Source organism: Solenopsis invicta, chromosome 4 (genome assembly GCF_016802725.1).
Source record: "Solenopsis invicta isolate M01_SB chromosome 4, UNIL_Sinv_3.0, whole genome shotgun sequence".
Taxonomy (NCBI): domain Eukaryota; kingdom Metazoa; phylum Arthropoda; class Insecta; order Hymenoptera; family Formicidae; genus Solenopsis; species Solenopsis invicta.
This window is the reverse complement of record NC_052667.1, coordinates 7,524,592-7,544,029: the sequence shown is the minus strand read 5'-3', so window position 1 is coordinate 7,544,029 and position 19,438 is coordinate 7,524,592. Positions and strand designations below refer to the sequence as shown.

General features: G+C 36.0%; 1 protein-coding gene across 11 annotated transcripts in view; it reads left to right on the top strand.

Moving 5' to 3' along the window:
• LOC105203432 overlaps window positions 1–19,438 on the top strand; it is a 186,246-nt gene that overhangs the window by 148,329 nt on the left and 18,479 nt on the right. For 10 of the 11 annotated variants that reach the window (XM_039448097.1, XM_039448094.1, XM_039448100.1 and 7 more), the window contains 2 exons: window positions 7,552–7,671; window positions 11,235–11,506. In XM_039448097.1, coding sequence (XP_039304031.1) covers window positions 7,552–7,671; window positions 11,235–11,506 — 392 coding nt within the window. The remainder of the gene's footprint in view (window positions 1–7,551; window positions 7,672–11,234; window positions 11,507–19,438) is intronic. The other variant, XM_039448102.1, reaches the window with a different exon arrangement.

Here is a 19,438-nt window from a genome sequence, read left to right as displayed (position 1 = left end):
TATCTTTTAGTTTTTTTCTTTTACGGTTATCTTTACAAAAAAATATTATTTTTTTTTTCATAATAAAATTATAATACATTAAAAAATACATACTGTAAATTATTCGAATTGAGTAAATATTACACAAATATATCGTAAGTTTATCAAACTCATTCAAAATATATCCTGAGGCCTAACAATTCGATCAGGAATACTAAATTAGAACGTAAATTGTTTATTATTCTAACCTTTCTAATACAATTTTGTAATATTCTTCGAAAGAGCGTAAATTCTTTTTTTTTTTTTAATAATATTATGCTTTAATGAATTTTTCTCAAATTTATAAGGATATTTATATTTTAAGATAATTAGTCATTTATTAAATCAATTAATTATATTTTTTTGTTAAAGATACATATTTTACTTACTAGAAGAGATAAGGTAAACTGAGTAATCGCTCTTCTTGGCAGTAGAATTGATGTTTTTCTTTGTGTGGGTTCATTCTCAATATGTATTTTCATAATGCTCCATTTTGAGAGCTTCTAGTTGCAATTTCGCATACACTATGCGTCATAAATGCTTTGATATTCAATAATGAATTTTTCATGTCCACGCGTCACGTTATATTTTAAGACTATTATCAAGAAAATGTTCTTTGCTAAAAATACATAGCTTATTTACTAGAAAAAAATAAAGTAAATTGAATAATCGCTCTTGGCAGTAGAATTGATATTTTTCTTTGTGCGGATTTATTCTCAATATGTATCCTCATACTGCTTCATTTTGAGAGCTTCTAGGTTCAATGTTACGTACATTATGCGTCATAAAGTGCTTTGATATTCAATAATGAATTTTTCATGCTCACGCGTCATGCATTAACATGTGTGTTATGATTGATCGTCAAAAAATAAATGCCAGTTATTGAAACATCACTAATGCATATTAATACGTGATATTCTATGATTTTGAAACATTTTTGAAAGGTATTTTGAAATCTTTGGTGAATGGTAACCAAGAGAGAGGGAGAGAGAGAGAGAGCTAATGGTTCAGATAGCTCGGTGTACGCTTCCATTATCAAAATAATATTAAACGTTACATGCGTAGGTCGGTTTATTTCCGGTGTATTCGCGGTTTGAAGCGAAACAGGAAACCATGCGCGAACCCGATTACTTACCAAGCGCTGCAATTAGCGAGCTGGTTTACATTGACCGCCTGTTGCGTTTCAGATGTATATTTCAAACTAGGAAATGCTTTAAAGTTTCACGATTAATCTTTAACGTGACAGCCGAGTCTCGTGTCGTTAATTTTAAAGATTTGACGCATATTAAATTACGCCGGCTGTCAATTAATACTTTGACGCAGTCGCTGTGAGTAATTACGACACGTCTACCATTTAGACATTTTAGACGCGATGTGTTGAAGATGCCTCTGCAGAATACATTTAATTAACGTTAAAGCATATATGACGCTCACTATCGTAGCGTATCTATATCATCGTACTTTGAAATACGTGGAAGCAAATGAAAGCTTTCAGGTCATACTGCAACACGGAAGCATTACGTCGAAATGAGAAAGAGGTATCATCGCAACAGAGAGAGAGGGAAAGAGAGAGATTTTAATGTGTTGTGTTTCCGTTCTCTTGAGGGATCAGTGTAATTCCGTACACTGTACGTAATTTTTTTATTGCACGCGATAGTACTTCTTTGTAGATGTTTGTTTGTTTCAAACATTTATTTTATCCTGTACTTTTCTCTCTCTCTCTCTCTCTCTCTCTCTCTTTCTCTCGTGCGATGTTTATAAAGCTAAATTTAATTTGCGCATAATCGTTGTGTGTAATTTTCAAAGTGAAACGGAAAACGGAATGCTGATCAAAGAGATTAAATTCAAGATGTGAGAGACATAAATCGTTTCGTTTAATACAGAAATAATTGTGCGAAATTTAATTTACATCTTAATTCCGCGCAATCCGAGGAAGCGCGTTTACCATCTCGTTCTATAGCGAACTATGTGGAAATATAATCAACTCGGTTTTCGGTCTCCGGTAACTCGAGAATTTCTCCGAGACGACTGGAAAAGAAAGAACTTGTTTTACGTTCCCGACGAGATGAAAACGAGCAAAGTAATGTCCGTCACTCGTTGCGCGCGTAAGAACTAACGATTCATAAACGCGCTGTAAAACGGTTTCCCGACCGTCTGCGTCGTGAAAAGGAAAAAAAAAGGAAACGATCTATTTCCGGGTTAATATAGAAACGACGGCGCGGGGAAGGAAAAGTCCTTATGACCATATGATATTCTGGCATTTAAAATGGAAACTTTTTTTCCATCCGCGCGCGAAGATGCGATCGGATTTAGATTCATATTCCATTGACTCAATGCTTCCAATGCTCCTTCAATTTTTAATGCGTTCTATTTCGCGCGTCAATCTCCGTGCAATTCGTACAGATTCACCGGATCGGTGATAGGCAAAACGTAAGCAGTCGAAATATGCTTCACCGCGCTTTCCATGAATATTTCCCGGGGCAAGGCGGTTTAATTCTGATATTCTGAAGAGCTTTCCCCTTTTTATTTTTAATTTTTCAAAATCATAAATGCGCAATGATCGCCTCAACCCATCATCTCTCATGCACTTCTCATAAGTATTAAATAAGTATTAAAAAGTTTAACTCTCAACTACTGAAGATTAAATCTAATTTGACGTCATTCATATTGATTGATTGCAGTAACTCGCGGCAATCTCTTATCTTGCTCATTTTTAATTTTGACGGTAGGTTTCGAAACGGGAGTGCTTTCGCTTTTGGATTGCAAGAGAATCGATTATTACTTTTTAATGCATTTATATAGATTAATGATTTTTTTTTCATTTTTTGTTTCTAATAATTTCCGCATTCTAAGTCAACAAATGAGACGATATTTTACAAATTTGTAAATAATTACCAGAAATGTTTGAAAAAAGAATTGCAAACCACAATTATCAAAGCCTGTAATACCAAATTTCAAGTTCAGAGTTTTTTTTTTAATTTCCTAAAAATGGGACTGCCAAAAGCGAGAATGACTCTTTAATTTAAAAGTTAACTTATTTTTCCCCGTGGTAAATAAAGAAATGACAAGAATTATAAACACGTAGATCTAAGTTATCTAAGAGAGGACACGTCCATATTGAACGCTTTATGAAATATCTGCGATAGAGTCGATGTGTCGGTAGTTGCGAGTTAATACTGCACGGTTTACGGGTTTTCCACTTAAACCGCGTTGTAGCGTAGGTATCGTCCAACAGATTTCCCAGCGCGGTCTGTAAATAATTGAGGAAGGCGCAGCTTTAAAAGACTGTAGCGTCTTGGATCTCGCTCAAATGCATACAGATGCAAACACGGTGATTCATCTCGTCGTATTATCGCGACGTACACACCCTGTCAGAAAGGATTTCTAATAACAGAACTAAAATCATTCTTGACGTACTTAATCTCATTGCAACCCTATGCAATATAAAAATCAAGCGATATTAAGATTCCCATAACTCCTATTCTTCTCCATCGAATTAAATAAGATTGAGTTGTTATTTTGAAACAAAGGTAACACGTAAAAATTTTAACTTACATATTCTTGCATTTATAATAGAATAAGAATTTGCTTGATGATGAATCGCAGGCATACTATCGACACGGGGAAAAAGGTCTCTCTCGTGAGAAAGATTCCCATATGATGTAATAAATCGCGGAAAGCTCAGTATAAGCTTTTTGCCCAAGTCGCCTACGCGTACAGCGAATCCTTATAAACTTTTTTTTTTTACTGTGAAACGAGGTATTTTGGGTACCTACGAAACGAGCTCTCTTTGTGAATATTTGTGGTATTTTGTTAGAAAGAAAATTCATCAAATTTTCTTTAGATCGATCTATCGTTGAATCAAGAATATTATAAGATTCGTTACAAATTTCCTTTATCTAATCTAAATCTACCAGACAAAATTGATTATGTCTGATCAAATTATGGGACAACACCAAGATTATCTTGGAGTTGGGAACTTTCCATTTAAGAATAAAAAATATTCTTCTCCCAGCAATAATTACGATAGTTCCCATATCAATCTTATTTGATGATACATAGAAGAGCAATGGCATTGAATCCAGAAATCTTTTCTGTGGGTGCACGAACGATGACGTATCGAATTGTCACACGCGCAACTACTAACCGGATAACGCCGCGACGTTATCGGCAGCGTTAGAAATTTAAAAAAAAGAGCGCGGCGACCTTAGCTCATCGCACGAAGAAGGACATCGTTGTTTCGTTCCGGATCTCCGTCCGATCGATTTATTTTCAACGAAATCCCCCCTTTTCAATGACACTTCCAGCAGCTTGGTTTGAAAGCAAATCACCGCCTCTCAATCGCTTCGAGCCGCTTGAAAACTCAGTCCCACCTTAGTTTATTACCTCTCTAAAATATTCACGGCACTCTTCTAGCACAATACCGAAGACTTTTATGCACAGGAGTTTATATTTGCGGCCGCTTGAGTCGTGTAATTAGCAATTACGCGCGAAACGTCACTGCTGTTGGTGCAACGAGGTAGGGCACTGCTACTTACTTTACTGCATCGTCTTTTGAGATATTGTTCACGATGTTGTTTCGTGCCATTTGTGTTATCGTTATACACCGTGTTCAATTGTTGTCTTGTCGTCACGTGTAAAGGAACAACATGTATCTTTCGTTCATTGTTTCACGCTTGTCTCTAAGATGGAGATCAATGGCACTCTTATCGAAACCCGAACAAGAGTTCGCTTGAGTGCCGCAGAGGATGAGCTTGATCGTTGGATCAGCTTCGAACATTGCACCTCCTCGCACTAATGGCAAGCTAAAAAGAAGTGATCACCGTTCAGCATTAAGGCGACGCCTTGCACAGTGCATACCAACGCTTTTCATCGAGCCGATTACCGAGCCACGAAGACGCTTAGCTTACCCGAAACGCTTACAAGTAGTAGAGCCGGAGCAGCGCGTCGTATCGCGCGGAAAAATTCGCGCCAGTAAGAGAAAACGAATGATGTGGAACACGTTTGGTGAGGAACCACCGGCTGCCGAGCGTTTCTTTCGGGCGGAGAATTTTTTTGTTCTTTGCTTCCGCGATACGACAGCGCGATTCACGCTGTCAAACTGGCGATGCGAAAATTCGGACGAAAGCGTGCTCCAAAAATATTTTTTGACGGAGAACCAAGGAATGGCCGGAGCCGCTAACGCGATTGGCACGGTCGGCGAGAAAAGGGCAGTGTTTCGCGGAATTTCTTTTTTTTTACGGCAAACCCCTTTTAAAGATTCGCATTTTTTCAATTGAACATATTTTACTTTTAATCGGAAGAAAGATATTAACCTAATACGATATTTGAATGAAGCGTTCAGTTTATTTAAACGCTTTCCGCGAGTCACTTTAATTTAGAAAGGTCTTACGAGAAATTGGACGAATGACACAGATTCGCGGCTATACGCCGATTAAAATCGGTGAAAATCTTTTTTTTTTGTTTTTTTATATTTAGTTGTTGAAGTTTTATACTCTTTAAGATATTATAGAATCTTGAATCAAAAAATAGGATACTTTTCATTATCTCTCATTCGACATAAGTAAAACTTTGATTTAATGGAGTAGATGTGTAACGTGTTTTTGTTTTAAAAATATGTAGATTTGTTTAAAAAAGTAAAATGCAAAATTACATTGACAAAGTGCCGCGATAACTCAAACATTGACATTTTGAAACAATGATTTTAATAACAATCGGCATCAATTCGCGCAGACTTTGTCCGATTTTCAATTTGTATTCTCCAAGTCACACCTAACAAAAAAGAAAAGAAATCTTTTTGGCAGAATCGCAATTTTTAAATTCAAATGTGCATAACTTCGCGAAAAATAAAATTCTTTTCACGATCCAAAAATAAAAATTATTAAAAAACTGCTCACTTTTTGATTCCATATAGCTTATCGAAACTAAATCGTAGCTACCTGACGTTCTAAATTAATGCAAACACGCGCATTTGTTTAGAATGCTGTTATTATTTATTTATAATCGTTCATATTCTATTTTTTTTTTTTTTTTTTTTTAGTAAAATACATATTTTTAAACCAGAAACACATTATTTATTTATCTCCTTAAATCAAAGTTTCAGACGAATAAATGATACCGAAAAATATTCTATTTTTCGATTCGCTATAGGAGTTTTACACCGAATCGTTCGGTGTCGCGTTATAGCGAAACTCGCGGGATCGTCTCGTGCCATTTACCCAAAATCCTTAACTATCCTACTTAGCCTTACATAAAAAAAAAAAAAAGAAACGTACGTACGAGTATATCCGCAAGGTAAAATTAATATCTTCGTCGTCGTTTTATGGAAATCACCATTTCGTCCGAGTCGATTCTCGAATCGCCTCCAAATTTGATAAGCGTTTAGCCAATTCCCGAACACACGATGAACTTTGACGTGTAAGTATTATCTCGTGGTCCGCGTCTTTGTGGAAACGACCGCGATGCCCGTATTTACCAGCGAGAATCGGAGAGACGCGTTTTGTACGTCGTTAACACCTAGCATCTACTCCCCCTCGATGGTTTAAATTCTCCTCCCTCAAGCCGGTCGATATAGATAAAGTACACTTTAGCGACGTAGATTGCAAAATCTAGAGACGTGCTCTTGACCCAGTTTGTTTTCGAAAGACGTAGAACGTAATTAAGAAAGGGGCAGTGGGATGAAGGTGCTACGTTACGAAATCTGTTGTGTCATTTATGCTGCGGTAAACCGCGTTTCTTTTCCCTGGATAAAGAAGGAAAAACGCGACATTTTCATATTATAATCATCATCACGTTTGCGCCAGAAGAACCGCGCTTCCTTCAACACGTTTAAAAATCCTGTCGTGCCCTTCGCGAAAGGCGTTAGAAGCTACTAATGTTAAAATAAATTGGACGTAGCGGACTTTGAATTGAGATTTGTCTCGCTGAAATTGAAACGAGCGAGTTTTTAGCTCAGTATTTTTTTTTTTTTTTTTTTTTCTTGATACCGATACGTCCCTCTTGAAACGTAACGTTGAATATTTTAAAGAGAATCAAGCTTTGGATTATAAATATTTAATTTTTATTGAATGTAAAAGCAATTTTGCTTTAAAAATAAAACTCGATCTGACGTGTCTTCTCTCTTCGAGAAGGAATCGTGGGAATTCGATGTTCTTGTTCGAAGAACAGTGTAAAGAAATTGTTACGGAAGGGCTAAGCACTCTTCTATCCATTCCATGTGCTCTGACCTGGCAATTCGCAAAGAGATTTACGAGAGAGAGAGAGCAGGGGAGGAATCGCGGCGACCTCCGGCGCATCCGCGCAATTCACTCTCGTCTCTGCAATTTTGTTCACGGCACCCTCATTCGCTCGCCCCGGGTCGGCCTCTCAACTTTTCTTATCACGTAGTTCCCACGTGCATTAAAACGTCACGCTTCTCGAGAGGCCGCGCCTCGACTGCAATAATCACCGCCGTCGATCGCGCTTCTTTCCCCCCCATTCCCCCCTGCCCCCCTGCGTGCCGATAACGTGATCAGAAACGACTAAAATTTCCAGCATCTGCACTGGTCGAGCCATCACGTGGACTCCTTAGACAGCGGCGGAGCTTTAGGCTGGCCGAGAACCTCGAGGCCGCGCGTCAACAGTGCCATCGACGTGGCCGGCTTCCTATCGCAGGTAAGTAATCGTGCCGGGAAAAATCCACGCAGAGAGATCGATGGATTACGTGAGGTGGACAGCCGCGTCCTCGAACCCGCCGATCGATCTACTGGCCGGTGATTTCGCCGCGACCTTCCCCCGGACGCAAAGCTCGTCGCGGTAGCGGCCGCGCGCGTAACCAGTGCGGCCAGTTTCCGATAATAGCAATCGAGAAGACTGAAATCGGAAATCAGTGGAATCGGCGGGCGGGTTCCAAGGATAGCGTTCAGGCCTAATTACACGGTACGAGACCTACCACGATTCTCCGCCACAAATGTGTCTATGCCTTGATTAACGCTCGCTCGATTGAGAAGTAAAATGTAATTCTCGAAATTTGGATACGTGTGGCGAATCCAATTTGAGCTGATTCATATTCTAACGCGACACGTACACGGGCAATACGACATATTGCATACGTATTTGCATATTTGCGGTATACCGAGGCAAATAGTTGATTGAAAGAGAAAATAATAGAGTAACACACACAGAAATAGAGATAAAAGTAATTAACCGAGCGTCAAAGCCGAGTTATACGTTAGAGAGTGTTAACAGTATTATTTATTTATAATTTTAACATTCAAAAACGCGTTAGTAATAGAAACGTTTATTTAAAGGATGTGTGTATAAAAAATTATTTGTAAGGTATTTTGTGTAGTAAATATAAAAAAAAGTAAATAATATTTAACAGTGGTATTATAGGCACCCATTTACATTTTATTCAATAATTTTGCTAATAATCAATATTTTACATGGAAATTTAACAATTATTTTCATCAAAATGTTACTTAATAGATTCTAGACTCAAAGTTACGAATTATATTATTACTTAGGAAATAATTTATAAAAATGTGACACTGCATAATGAATCGAAGTGGAACAGGGTTGATAGTATGAGCTAAAACAGATTTTTAAAAAATTGTTCCACAAACAATTACTAGCAATTCGTCATCTAACAACGGAGATAATACGGATGCTCATAATACCATAATACCACTTTCTCCTTTATTCATTTACTTGAAATAAATTTATTTCATTTTACAATTGGATTAGTCATGAATAATTTATTTTTTATATTTTCTGTTGCTTGTTTGCTATTTTCTTTTTTTAATAATACAAAATAGAAAATAGTAAGACTAAAATAAGAAATAGCACATATTTCATGGAAATGTAAATCATATTTTTTGTCACATAATCAGATAATCAATATAACAAGTCAATTTATTTTAAAATATGTAAATCATGTTTACAAAAATTAAGTTACATTTACATATCCATGAGAAATATATGCTACTTTTTATTTTAGTATTTTTTATTTTGTACTCTTAAGAAATAGGAAATAGGGAAAACTTATTTATCCCCGTGACATATCAAAATGTAAAATATTTTACTTCAAGTAAATACATTAAATGTTAAATATTATTTTTGCATTTTTTAAAATTTATTATACATAGTTACTACTTTCAAATAATATCATTACATACTTTAAATAAATGTTTCTGTGGAATCTCAATTTTTTCCTATCATTGCATATTTAAGATTTTATTGAGAATAAGATATGTTACAAAGAAGATATTTTTCAACAACTCGGTATATTTAGTTCCCTAAAATTTAGTTTCAATCAGATATTTTGCGATTTAATTTGTAATAATCTAAATGACAAGAAAAGACGTGAGAATTTCGGAGAATTAAGAGATAACGTAGACTGGTTAAACTTGTGTTATATACATGCCTCGAAGCTGAATTTTAATAACATCATTAGAGTAGCGTAGGATCGTCGAGCAACGCGTCGTGTCTCTTATCCTTGTGGAAATTGAAGATTTAGTTATTCTAGCCCTGCTGAGGTAGATAACGGCCGCGTTGCAAACTTTCGCATATTCCGTTTCAGTATATTCCAGTTACACGAAAAAAAAAGAGAGAGTAATCATTAAACGAAACAAAGAAGAAGCAGGAATTCGTTAACTTCAACCTGCGTTCTTCTTTTGCGAGACGATTGTCGCGATTGTTCGATAATTGATTATCTTGCGAATAATTAATCGCGACGAATTGCCCCCCGAAAAGTTGAAACTTCTTCTCGGGCGCTTTAGCGTCGAACACGATCGCGCGTCGACGCGCGCGCCCTCCCCGCTCTACACGATTGTTACACGATTGTTATAGTTTCAGATCGCGCGTTTCGGCATATATTGTTAACGTAACGCAACCAAGTCGAAGGGAATAACCATATCCCTCAGTGCGACAGTTATTTCAATAAATAATGAACACGAAAGAGTTCGTGCGAAAGAGATACCTCAAACGTCAAAGTTCAAGGTAGTCTGTGGCGAAGTGTAGTGCACCAGATGATCGATATGTTCGTGGATTACTTGTAAGGAAATGGACAAATTCATTTTCGCCGCATGTGTGTATTAACATTTCCAAATTCCGTTTCTCTCATTCAAAGTCGGCACTGGATGTGTGTCTATTGTATATTTGTCGTACACACTTTGTGTGTTACACACACACACACACACACACACACACACACACACACGCGCGCGCGCACACACATATACAGGGTGTTCATTAATGGTTGTACCCACTTTTTACCATAGGAGCATGATTTACCGACGGATATGTATTTTTAACATCATTATATTCGAAATGCGTGCTCCTATGGTAAAACGTGAGGACCACCATTAATGAAAACCCTGTGTGTATATATATATATATATCTTTTTACATTTACATTGTATTTACGTTACGTCGTGACACACCGCCGTCGCGATTAGCACGAAACTACTAACGACAATTGGCTCGCAATTGGCACAATACTGGCACCAGTAATACCATTAATAATACAAGACTCTGCTTGGTGTTCTTCAAGGTCGATATTGCACACGCGATTTGCTGCATTCAGCGTATTGTATTCTTTGCAAGAGCACGCGGAATTGACAGACTAAATTGTCCGGATAATCAATCACGTGCCCAATTTCTGACAAATTACAAATTTACGAGGCAAATGTATAAATTAATACCGCGGTGCCTCCTCTTCCCCGTTATATATATGTATCGCTACACCGCATTACTCCTGGTGATTTCGAGACGGCCTCCAGGGTTCACGGGTTGATCAGCCCGAGCTCGCCTCGTTGCGTCGTTCTTGACGTAAAATCGATCGTCCCGCAAAAAAAGTATACACACCGGAACGAATACCACGTCGCCGCTCGAGGTTTTTAATCCGTATTTCGAAGATCGAAAGTGTAGTAGCCCGTGCACGAAGGAGGAACGAGCACGGTACAAGCATTTTACAACACCGCGATAAACATCTATATATTTCGCTCAAGGGAACATCGTACTCTTTTTAATTCGAACGTTATACTCCTTCCTCGTTCTATACATATGAGTCACTGTCTTATGTTATCACGTTACACTCGCAACGTACAACTTACACTAAATGGCGCACAACGTGCAACAATGTCCATGACAAGTCTGATTCTGCTATTTAAGAAAAAAGAAAAGGGCATCGTTTTAGTCGCGGTCCTCTGAACGCGTTCGACGCCTTGTGGTTTCAGGAATTTCTGCGACGCCACGGGTCCACGTCCAAATTGTGTCGTAAGGTTCGCAGTGCAGATAACTTACCTCTCGCGTCATCTCGCCAACATGACCCGCGGCGGAACTCTAAGGACGAGAGTACCGAGGGCGACCGGGAATCCTTCCTGAAGCCAATTCAGGACGACAAGTCCGAGGACCAGGACTCAAGGAGGCAGAGCAGTCTCGAGAGCGCAACGAAGGACAATACGGAAACATCGTTGTTGGATCCCGGTTATCAGCAACCTTCGTCAAGGTAAATTAAATTTAGGAAATAGCACATCGATTTTCTTCATTCATCTATCTCGTGTGCCTTATATGTACGTGCAGTACAGAAGCTTGCGGCAACATTGCTGCAAGATTGCACAATGTTGCAGAGACATTATAAACATTTTTTTTTATTTTTACTTTATTGTTACTTCAGCAATGTTGCAGCAACGTTTCAAAAATGTTTAGTGAAAAATGATGTCTTATGCCTTACCCGCGAACAGTACGCGCCACTACAATCGAATAGACATGTCAGAGCTCTAAATCTCATAATTAAGAAACCACACGATATAGAATAAAAGACTGCAGCATTATAAGATTTTTTCGTTCACATTTTGATGAAATGATTTCTTGAAGGAGCGAGTCCCCAAAATTCGAAGACAAATGTAAATGAGATATACTAGTATTTTAGTAAAATGTTTTCTTCTATGTAAAAATTAATTCAGAGACACATGATTTTGAAAGTTATATACAGTGACGTGCAAAAGTTTCCGGCCAATGACATTTTGTACACTGTTAAAAATGTCATAAAACTTAATGTATTTTTAAGTTACACATTAAATTTAATGTATCAATAAGTGAAAATCATGTGCATGAAATTAGTGCACTCTTAGTGCACTTTTGACAACATCAAATTTACATTAAATGTACATTAAATGTTTTTTTAATATACCTGCTTGAAATTTGCTTCCGTTACATTTCATTAAATTCTGCTGCCGAGTTTTAACAGTGTACTCTAATTTATTAAAAAAACAGCCTAATAAAATTTTTATAATTATCATTGTCTTACTATATTATTTCGTTAATTATATTTTATACTCACATACCTGGTAATTATGAAAATTTTATTAAGCTGTTTTTTAATAAATTAGAGTACAAAATGTCACTGGCCGGAAACTTTGCACGCCACTATGTGTTATAATGCGGTAATAATTACGATGTTATCAAAATGTTATCAAAAATACTAAGCATAGGGGAAAGTAGCCAATACTGGCATCCTATTTTGTTTTTAGATAATATTTTTTAAACAAAAGCTAAAAATAAAAACTTAAGAAGCAAACTAGAAATTGTCTTCTATAACACAGAAGATAATATAGTTTTTATAATACTATTTTGTAATAATTAATGTTTTTATAATATAATCCCAAAAGAATCTTTGAGAAATTGGACCCAAAAACTAGCACTCTAGGTAGAATTTAGACATGGCCCCGTCATGAAAGAGTTAATTATAAAATAAATTGGTAAACAAAGTGACAAAATATGTTTTATGTATTAAACAACAAAGTTTATAAAATTAAGGGGCTAAAGTTGAATCTTTTTACTTTATAAATTCTTTTGACATCTTATTAATGCGTATGTCGTAGGCAAAATGGTTATTTTAGCAAAAGCTTTTGGCTAGACAAATGTTATCTGCTTGATGGTCAAATGACTTTTATTATTAATCATATTTGTGTTCAAATGCTATTTTCCAAGGTAAATAGCATTTACCTGGACGCTTTTTAAAGAAATAGAAATCAATTTTATTTTACAATATAAAGCGGAACATGGTGGGAAAGTTCGAACAGGGAAGGACGGAAACCCTCCCGTTGTCCACATATACTTTGCAACACCAGGCAAATTTAAAGGTAAAAGAAAAAGAATTCTGAAGGTAATTAGAAAGATAAAGGTAGAAAGAAGATTAATTGTAAAAAGTAATTGTTCAATGCATGCTTCGCTGAATACCGCTTGCCTAACAATGGTTCAGTTAAATAGCATTTCTAAGAAAAATAGCATTTGAATACAAAAATAAAGGGGCGAAAACCATTTGACCAGGCAGATAGCAGTTGTCTAGTTAAAAGCCTTTTTCCTAAAATAACTATTTACCTACGATATATACGTAAATTTGTCGCTATTTTTCCTACCCTAAGGCATTGAAAGAAAATGTGAAAAATTCACGAAACATCTGTCAATATCGTAATTGAAGATTTCGTATTTATTGTCTGTACTCACGGAAAAGTGCTTCGCTTTACGATGCACAACAATTTTATATTTTAAACCGCCGCATTATGAGGAAAATATGAAAGAGAAAAATATAAGCAAAACAGTTTTAGAAAACTACAAACATGTAAGATTCTAATATTATCTATAATATATCTATGATCTAATATTAACAATGAGTATATATTGACTATTGTTTCAACTATGTAATTTACATAAAAATAAACAATCATACAAATTTATTTTTATTTTTCAAAAATTTGTTTTTAACAGATTTTGTAATGTACTTATAGAAAAAAGCCATGAATGTATGAACTGTGGGGTTTTATTTCTAATCATCTAAGTAGATGATATTTTTATCAGTATTAATATAGCGTTTAGTCTCTTAAAAAATATGGGGACGCTGCTTTAGAAGGAGATAGACCAGTATGGGCGACTTTCCTCCATTGTATTGTAATATTGTCGCAATATTCTATTATAATATTTTTAAAAATGGACGTTGTACTATTTTTGCAATGAAATATTTCTGCAATGTTTTTGCAATCTTTCTATGCTGTATGAGTGGACTCTTATGGAAAGAAACAGAACTAATTCTTTCAAATTTTAACTTATTTGTTAGCAATTTTAGCGTTCAATGTTATTCAATTTCTGCTTTTCAGAAGAAATGCAAGATTCTCATAGCGTAATTTACGAAATATTTCAAGCCCAATATTTGATCCTCTAATAATAGAAATGCAATATTCGAGCGTTCAAAACAGATTGAGCTAACTGCCCGCGGGGCGGTAGAATTATACATAAACTGTACGCATGCAAATGTTACTTAAATTTATCTTGAATGCGCCAAGCAAGATAAAGTTTCCAAGAAATTCACATTTGCCATTTGCCTCGTGGAGACGATATCTCTATAATTCAACGACTTGGATGGACACGCTTCCTTATCCCGTTTTGCCAATAATAATCTACTCTACATGGCTATCTCTCGAAAGCATTTATTACGACTATACGGATGAGATAATAGAGCAACGATAAACGCTTCCGTTTGTAAAAGATTTGTGTCCCCGAGATCCGGGAAACGGATTCATATCGACCGTAAAACGCGAATTGCTCCAGCTGCATCATTTGATTTTAAATGCCCTCTCTCTCGATACCCTCCTCCTCCTTCTCTTCTTCCTCCTCTTCCTCTCACAATTTATTACCATGCCACAAACGTTTTTGCTCGCAAATCTCTAAAACGGTTTTACGATTTGTGTAGTACAATAAAGCCGCCGAAATGACGCTCCATCATCACGAGACGCACGTATACATAGTTTCCCTCGCGACGCGTTTCGCGCAGCGCATTTCAATTGCTGCGCCAAAAGAGCACGTTCATCCCATAATATTTCGGTGGATATTCGGTTGCACTCGTGAACGAAAAACGTAATCGGACCATCGTTGCAACAATTTCGTCGGAAAACGTTGTTCAAATAAACACTGCATAACAATGATTTTTATTCGTGTTGCAAATTCTCGCGTGAAACCTTTATTTTTTTTTTTTTTTTTGTTTTGTTTTGTTTGTTTTCACACAAGCTCTCCACAAAATCTCTCGCGAGCCCGGGATTATGAAATGGAAATTTTGCGAATCTCAATTTCATCGACGGAGGAAAAATCGGCTCCGAGGTCCAAGCAGTTCCGAGTTATTAAAAATTAAGACTGCAAAGTTGTGCGAGTCAGTCCGTAAAGTCCTTCTGACGGATGTACTCAATGCATACAAATTCGCCGATTTTGTATAAAGAGTCATGTTCGGCTGCACGCGCTGCCGCAGCTGCCTGCATCCCATATACCAATTTTATATTTTATACGTGCTTCTGCAACAATTATCGCGATTTTTAACGCACATTTCCGCATATTTCTGCGATATTCGCATCAGCGATATTGGCAATCACATTAAATACTACGTTTCTTCACCAAGAATACAATTCGCGTTCGTTTTACATGAACATAGTTTAACGCTTGCATTCTCCAACATGTAAATCAAATTGAACACGATACGTCTGCACGCATACAATTCCAGGTCAAATATGAGAAATTTTCTGTTGTTTACACAAATTTTTGCACTTACCCGGAGGGATATTAGTATTAATAACGATGCGCAGAACAGTTTTGCTAATATAAAATATCTAAAAATATAGCTGGATAGAAATGTGAAAATAATTTTGTTAAATAATTAAAATTATATAGGACGCTTAAATTAGTTGCGAAAATATTAACATTTTTTGCAATATTGTCCATTAGTACTCGAAAATGTTTTTCATAATTTTTTCGATGATTCAAAATAATTGCATTTAAATCTGTATTTAGCTGTTATACATTTTTAAACACTTTGACGGAACCGTTCTTTCTATGTAAGTGTATATGTCGCAGGCAAATAGCAATTTTAGAAAAATAGTATGTGACTAGGCAAATAGCATTTGCCAAGTTAGGTTAGGTTAGAATAAATTACATAATTTTTGTGTTTTTAAAGCAGGCATTTTGTGTTTTAATTCTAAGCTATTTGACCAGGCAAATGCTATTTGCCTAGTCAGATACTATTTTCCTAAAATTGCTATTTGCCTACGACATACATATAAAATCCAACTAAAATCGATCCTTTTTAGTAGCGATTATATTGTGTATTATCATTAATATACAGGATGATTATTAATGACTGTTTCCACGTTTTACCATAGGAGCATGATTCACCGACGGATACGTATTTCTAACATATTATTATATTAGAAATTACAAATGCGTGCTCCTATGGTAAAAATTGGGAACAGTCATTAATAATTACCCTGTATAATAAAAACGTGAATAAAAAATCATTCACATTATCTGACAAGGATCAGATACATCATAAAAAATATTCTCAAATAGAGGAGTGGGTAACTCCAGTGTATATGACGCACAACTGTCGAAAACTTAATTTATCAAATATTATTTACTATGTTTAAATGAACGTTGCTATATCAATAAAGACTTCATATTATGAAAAAGAATTAGAAATACGAAATATTTATTTTCTTATGTTTGAAAAGGGAACTTTAAGAAACCATTGCATTCTTGTGACATATCCCACGGGGGTGGGATATATGGCCATTCTTTTATAGGATTATTTACGACGCGTAAATAACTTATAAATAAGACATAAAACGATAATAACTTACAAAATGTGTTTATAAAATTGTTTTCAGAGAATAAGAAAAAGAATAATTATACCATAAATCATAATTACATGATTATCATAATTATTATTACGTTCTTTAATTGATTCCAGACTCGATGTTACGACATATTTATTTTATTAATTATTATTTATAAAAATTTAATGACACTGCGTAATCGCGTGCGCCAAAAGTGCTGTATATCCCGAACAGATAAGACATCCAACTGTCCAAAGAATGCGAGAGCTAAGCACTTCTATTTCGCGGTTCTCCATCCTTTGCGCTATCTCTCTATATTTGTGTATTATGAAATAACCGCTAAGCTTTTTACACTTCCTACAATAATCAATTTACGTAAGCTATGTAATACGTGATTGCGCCAGGTACTACATCGATAAATCGATTCAACTCACTGTGGTTACTAATATTAACTAATATTAACAATAGAAAAACTGAAATCGTACTAATATAATACAAAGACACATAATAGAGTGGTTGCGTGTAAATTGCCCTCTCATATATTTTTTTTTTTTTCTAACTTCCGTCACGTAAATACCCCATTCAACGAAAAGCGAGATAAAACTTCTGAGGCTTAAGATATATCGGTTGCCATTTTAACTTTTCAAAGCGCAACTACAATATGCGGCAACGTGGAGATTGTGGAAAAGAAAACGGTATCGTGTAATCTCATTTGGGTTTCGATTACAATCTCGTTCGCAAGAAATTATATCGAGGTCGTTTATTGTCAAGAAGAGACTACAACACTCACTCTTTCTTCTCTGTTTCTCAAGAGTTTTTCTATAGAATCTATTTCCGCAATTCCTAGACGAAAAACCTCGGATCTCGTTCTCGCGAATGGTTCTTTGCGAATTAAAAATTCCAAAATTCTTGTCCCACTGCGGTCTCGGTGCGGAACGAGCTGATATCGATACTATCGCACCTATGCGCTTTAATTCGTTCTATGGCCGACGGCTTCGCCGCCGATGCCACGCGGAGCGATCTATACGGTCGTTAGAAATGCAGATCGCCCAGTGTGACTTACACAGAGTAAACGCATCGACCTGAGCGTAGCTCGCGCCACAGCCCTCGCTCGCGAGCGATAATGACGGCCCGAGGAATTTAAACGCGGCGATACATCGTTGCGGGAAACGCGACGGGCTATTCGATCCGCAACGATGCACGAGCCCCGCGCGGTCGGCGCGGTCGTCCGGCTATCGATCACAATTTCAGTAGGCGATGCCCGCTTGACCCGCTGCTCCTCGCATGTAAATGACTCCGCTACTTTGCGACCTTTCCTGTTCGCCGCTGTTCGACCTTCTCGCTTTACGCAGACCGCTCCGCCGCGTGCATTTTCACCGTCGCTGCCATCAAGCCGATTAGCATCAGCATGGATATCGTCGACGATCTTTAACTTCGAACTCGGAAAAGAATGGATGACGTGCGTGGGATGCTTAACTCTTCTCTTTGCCAAGGGAAGTAATGGAATTACCCGAGAATAGAGTCAAGTGGTTTGTACACCGTGTTTGTTTTTCTTTTAACTATCGGATTAGGTTTGTTAATATCTGATCAAATCTCGTTTACATTTAACTGAAACGCATTTAAGAGGTGTCGCTTGTAAAAAAAAACAAAGAGATTAGTAATCAAAGGGTAAGAACCGTACGTGCTCATTTTTATCTGATAAAATACTTGCACTTGGGTCTCTTTTTACACAGTATTTTTTTTACACGGTTCGCAGTTACACAGTTTTCCTTAACGCGCTTTATTAGCATTTACATGTCTTTTTTCGCACGATGAATAAAATATCTCTCTCTCGTTTAAAAAAAGAACCATTATCTTTTTTTTCATTTTCCTCGACATTAGCTTTTTCGTATTTATTAAATATAACGTTTTCCGCGAATGCATTTCTATATTTTAAATTGCTTTTCGTATAGTTTTTACACTACTTTAACGCAAGTTTTATATAGTTCTTTGTTACAAATAAATGTCTATTTTTACATGACTTTTTGCACGATACGCATCCACCATGTGAAAAGAGATCCAACTGTGTATTAAGAGAGAAAGAGAGAGATTGCGTGTGTTTCTGGTTTCGAAATATTATATTCATGAATTGATAGCATATCGATTTTACCATTGTATCAACAAAAAATGATGGAATTATTGAAAAGTCATCTCTTTCTGTACTTTGATCTGAAATTAATAATTTTACGGGTTTATAAAAGTGTTATACAAAACCGACATGAATAACCATTTTCATTTTAAATTGTAACGCCATTCTGACTTTATTACATCTCTTTTTGTAACAGAAGACTTTACGAGTTTTTCAAAACTATATTTACACCATTTCCTATTTAACGCTGGATTTTCTCAAGCAAGAGATACGGTAAAATAGATTGCGCGTTCTTACTTCAACATTGATCACCATTACGCTTAATTGTAATATAAAAAATTTAATTTACTTATTTATTTAAAATTTATTAAAATAGCATTTATAAGAAGGAAACGTATTGGAATACGAATTAAATATAATGCAAACTGTGACATTTCATTTCCGGTACAATATCGAATTATTAAATAAAGTTTCCACAGAAACAATTTATACTTAGATACTCAAGTGTATAAAATATAAAACAAATATTTATCAAGTTGCATTCTCTGATCTTGAGTACATTGGAAGCTTTTTATATAAACAAAAGCTTTTCATATAAAAAATAATAATGTAAAATTTATATTTTAAAACAATTATTAATTGTATATATTTTAAAAAT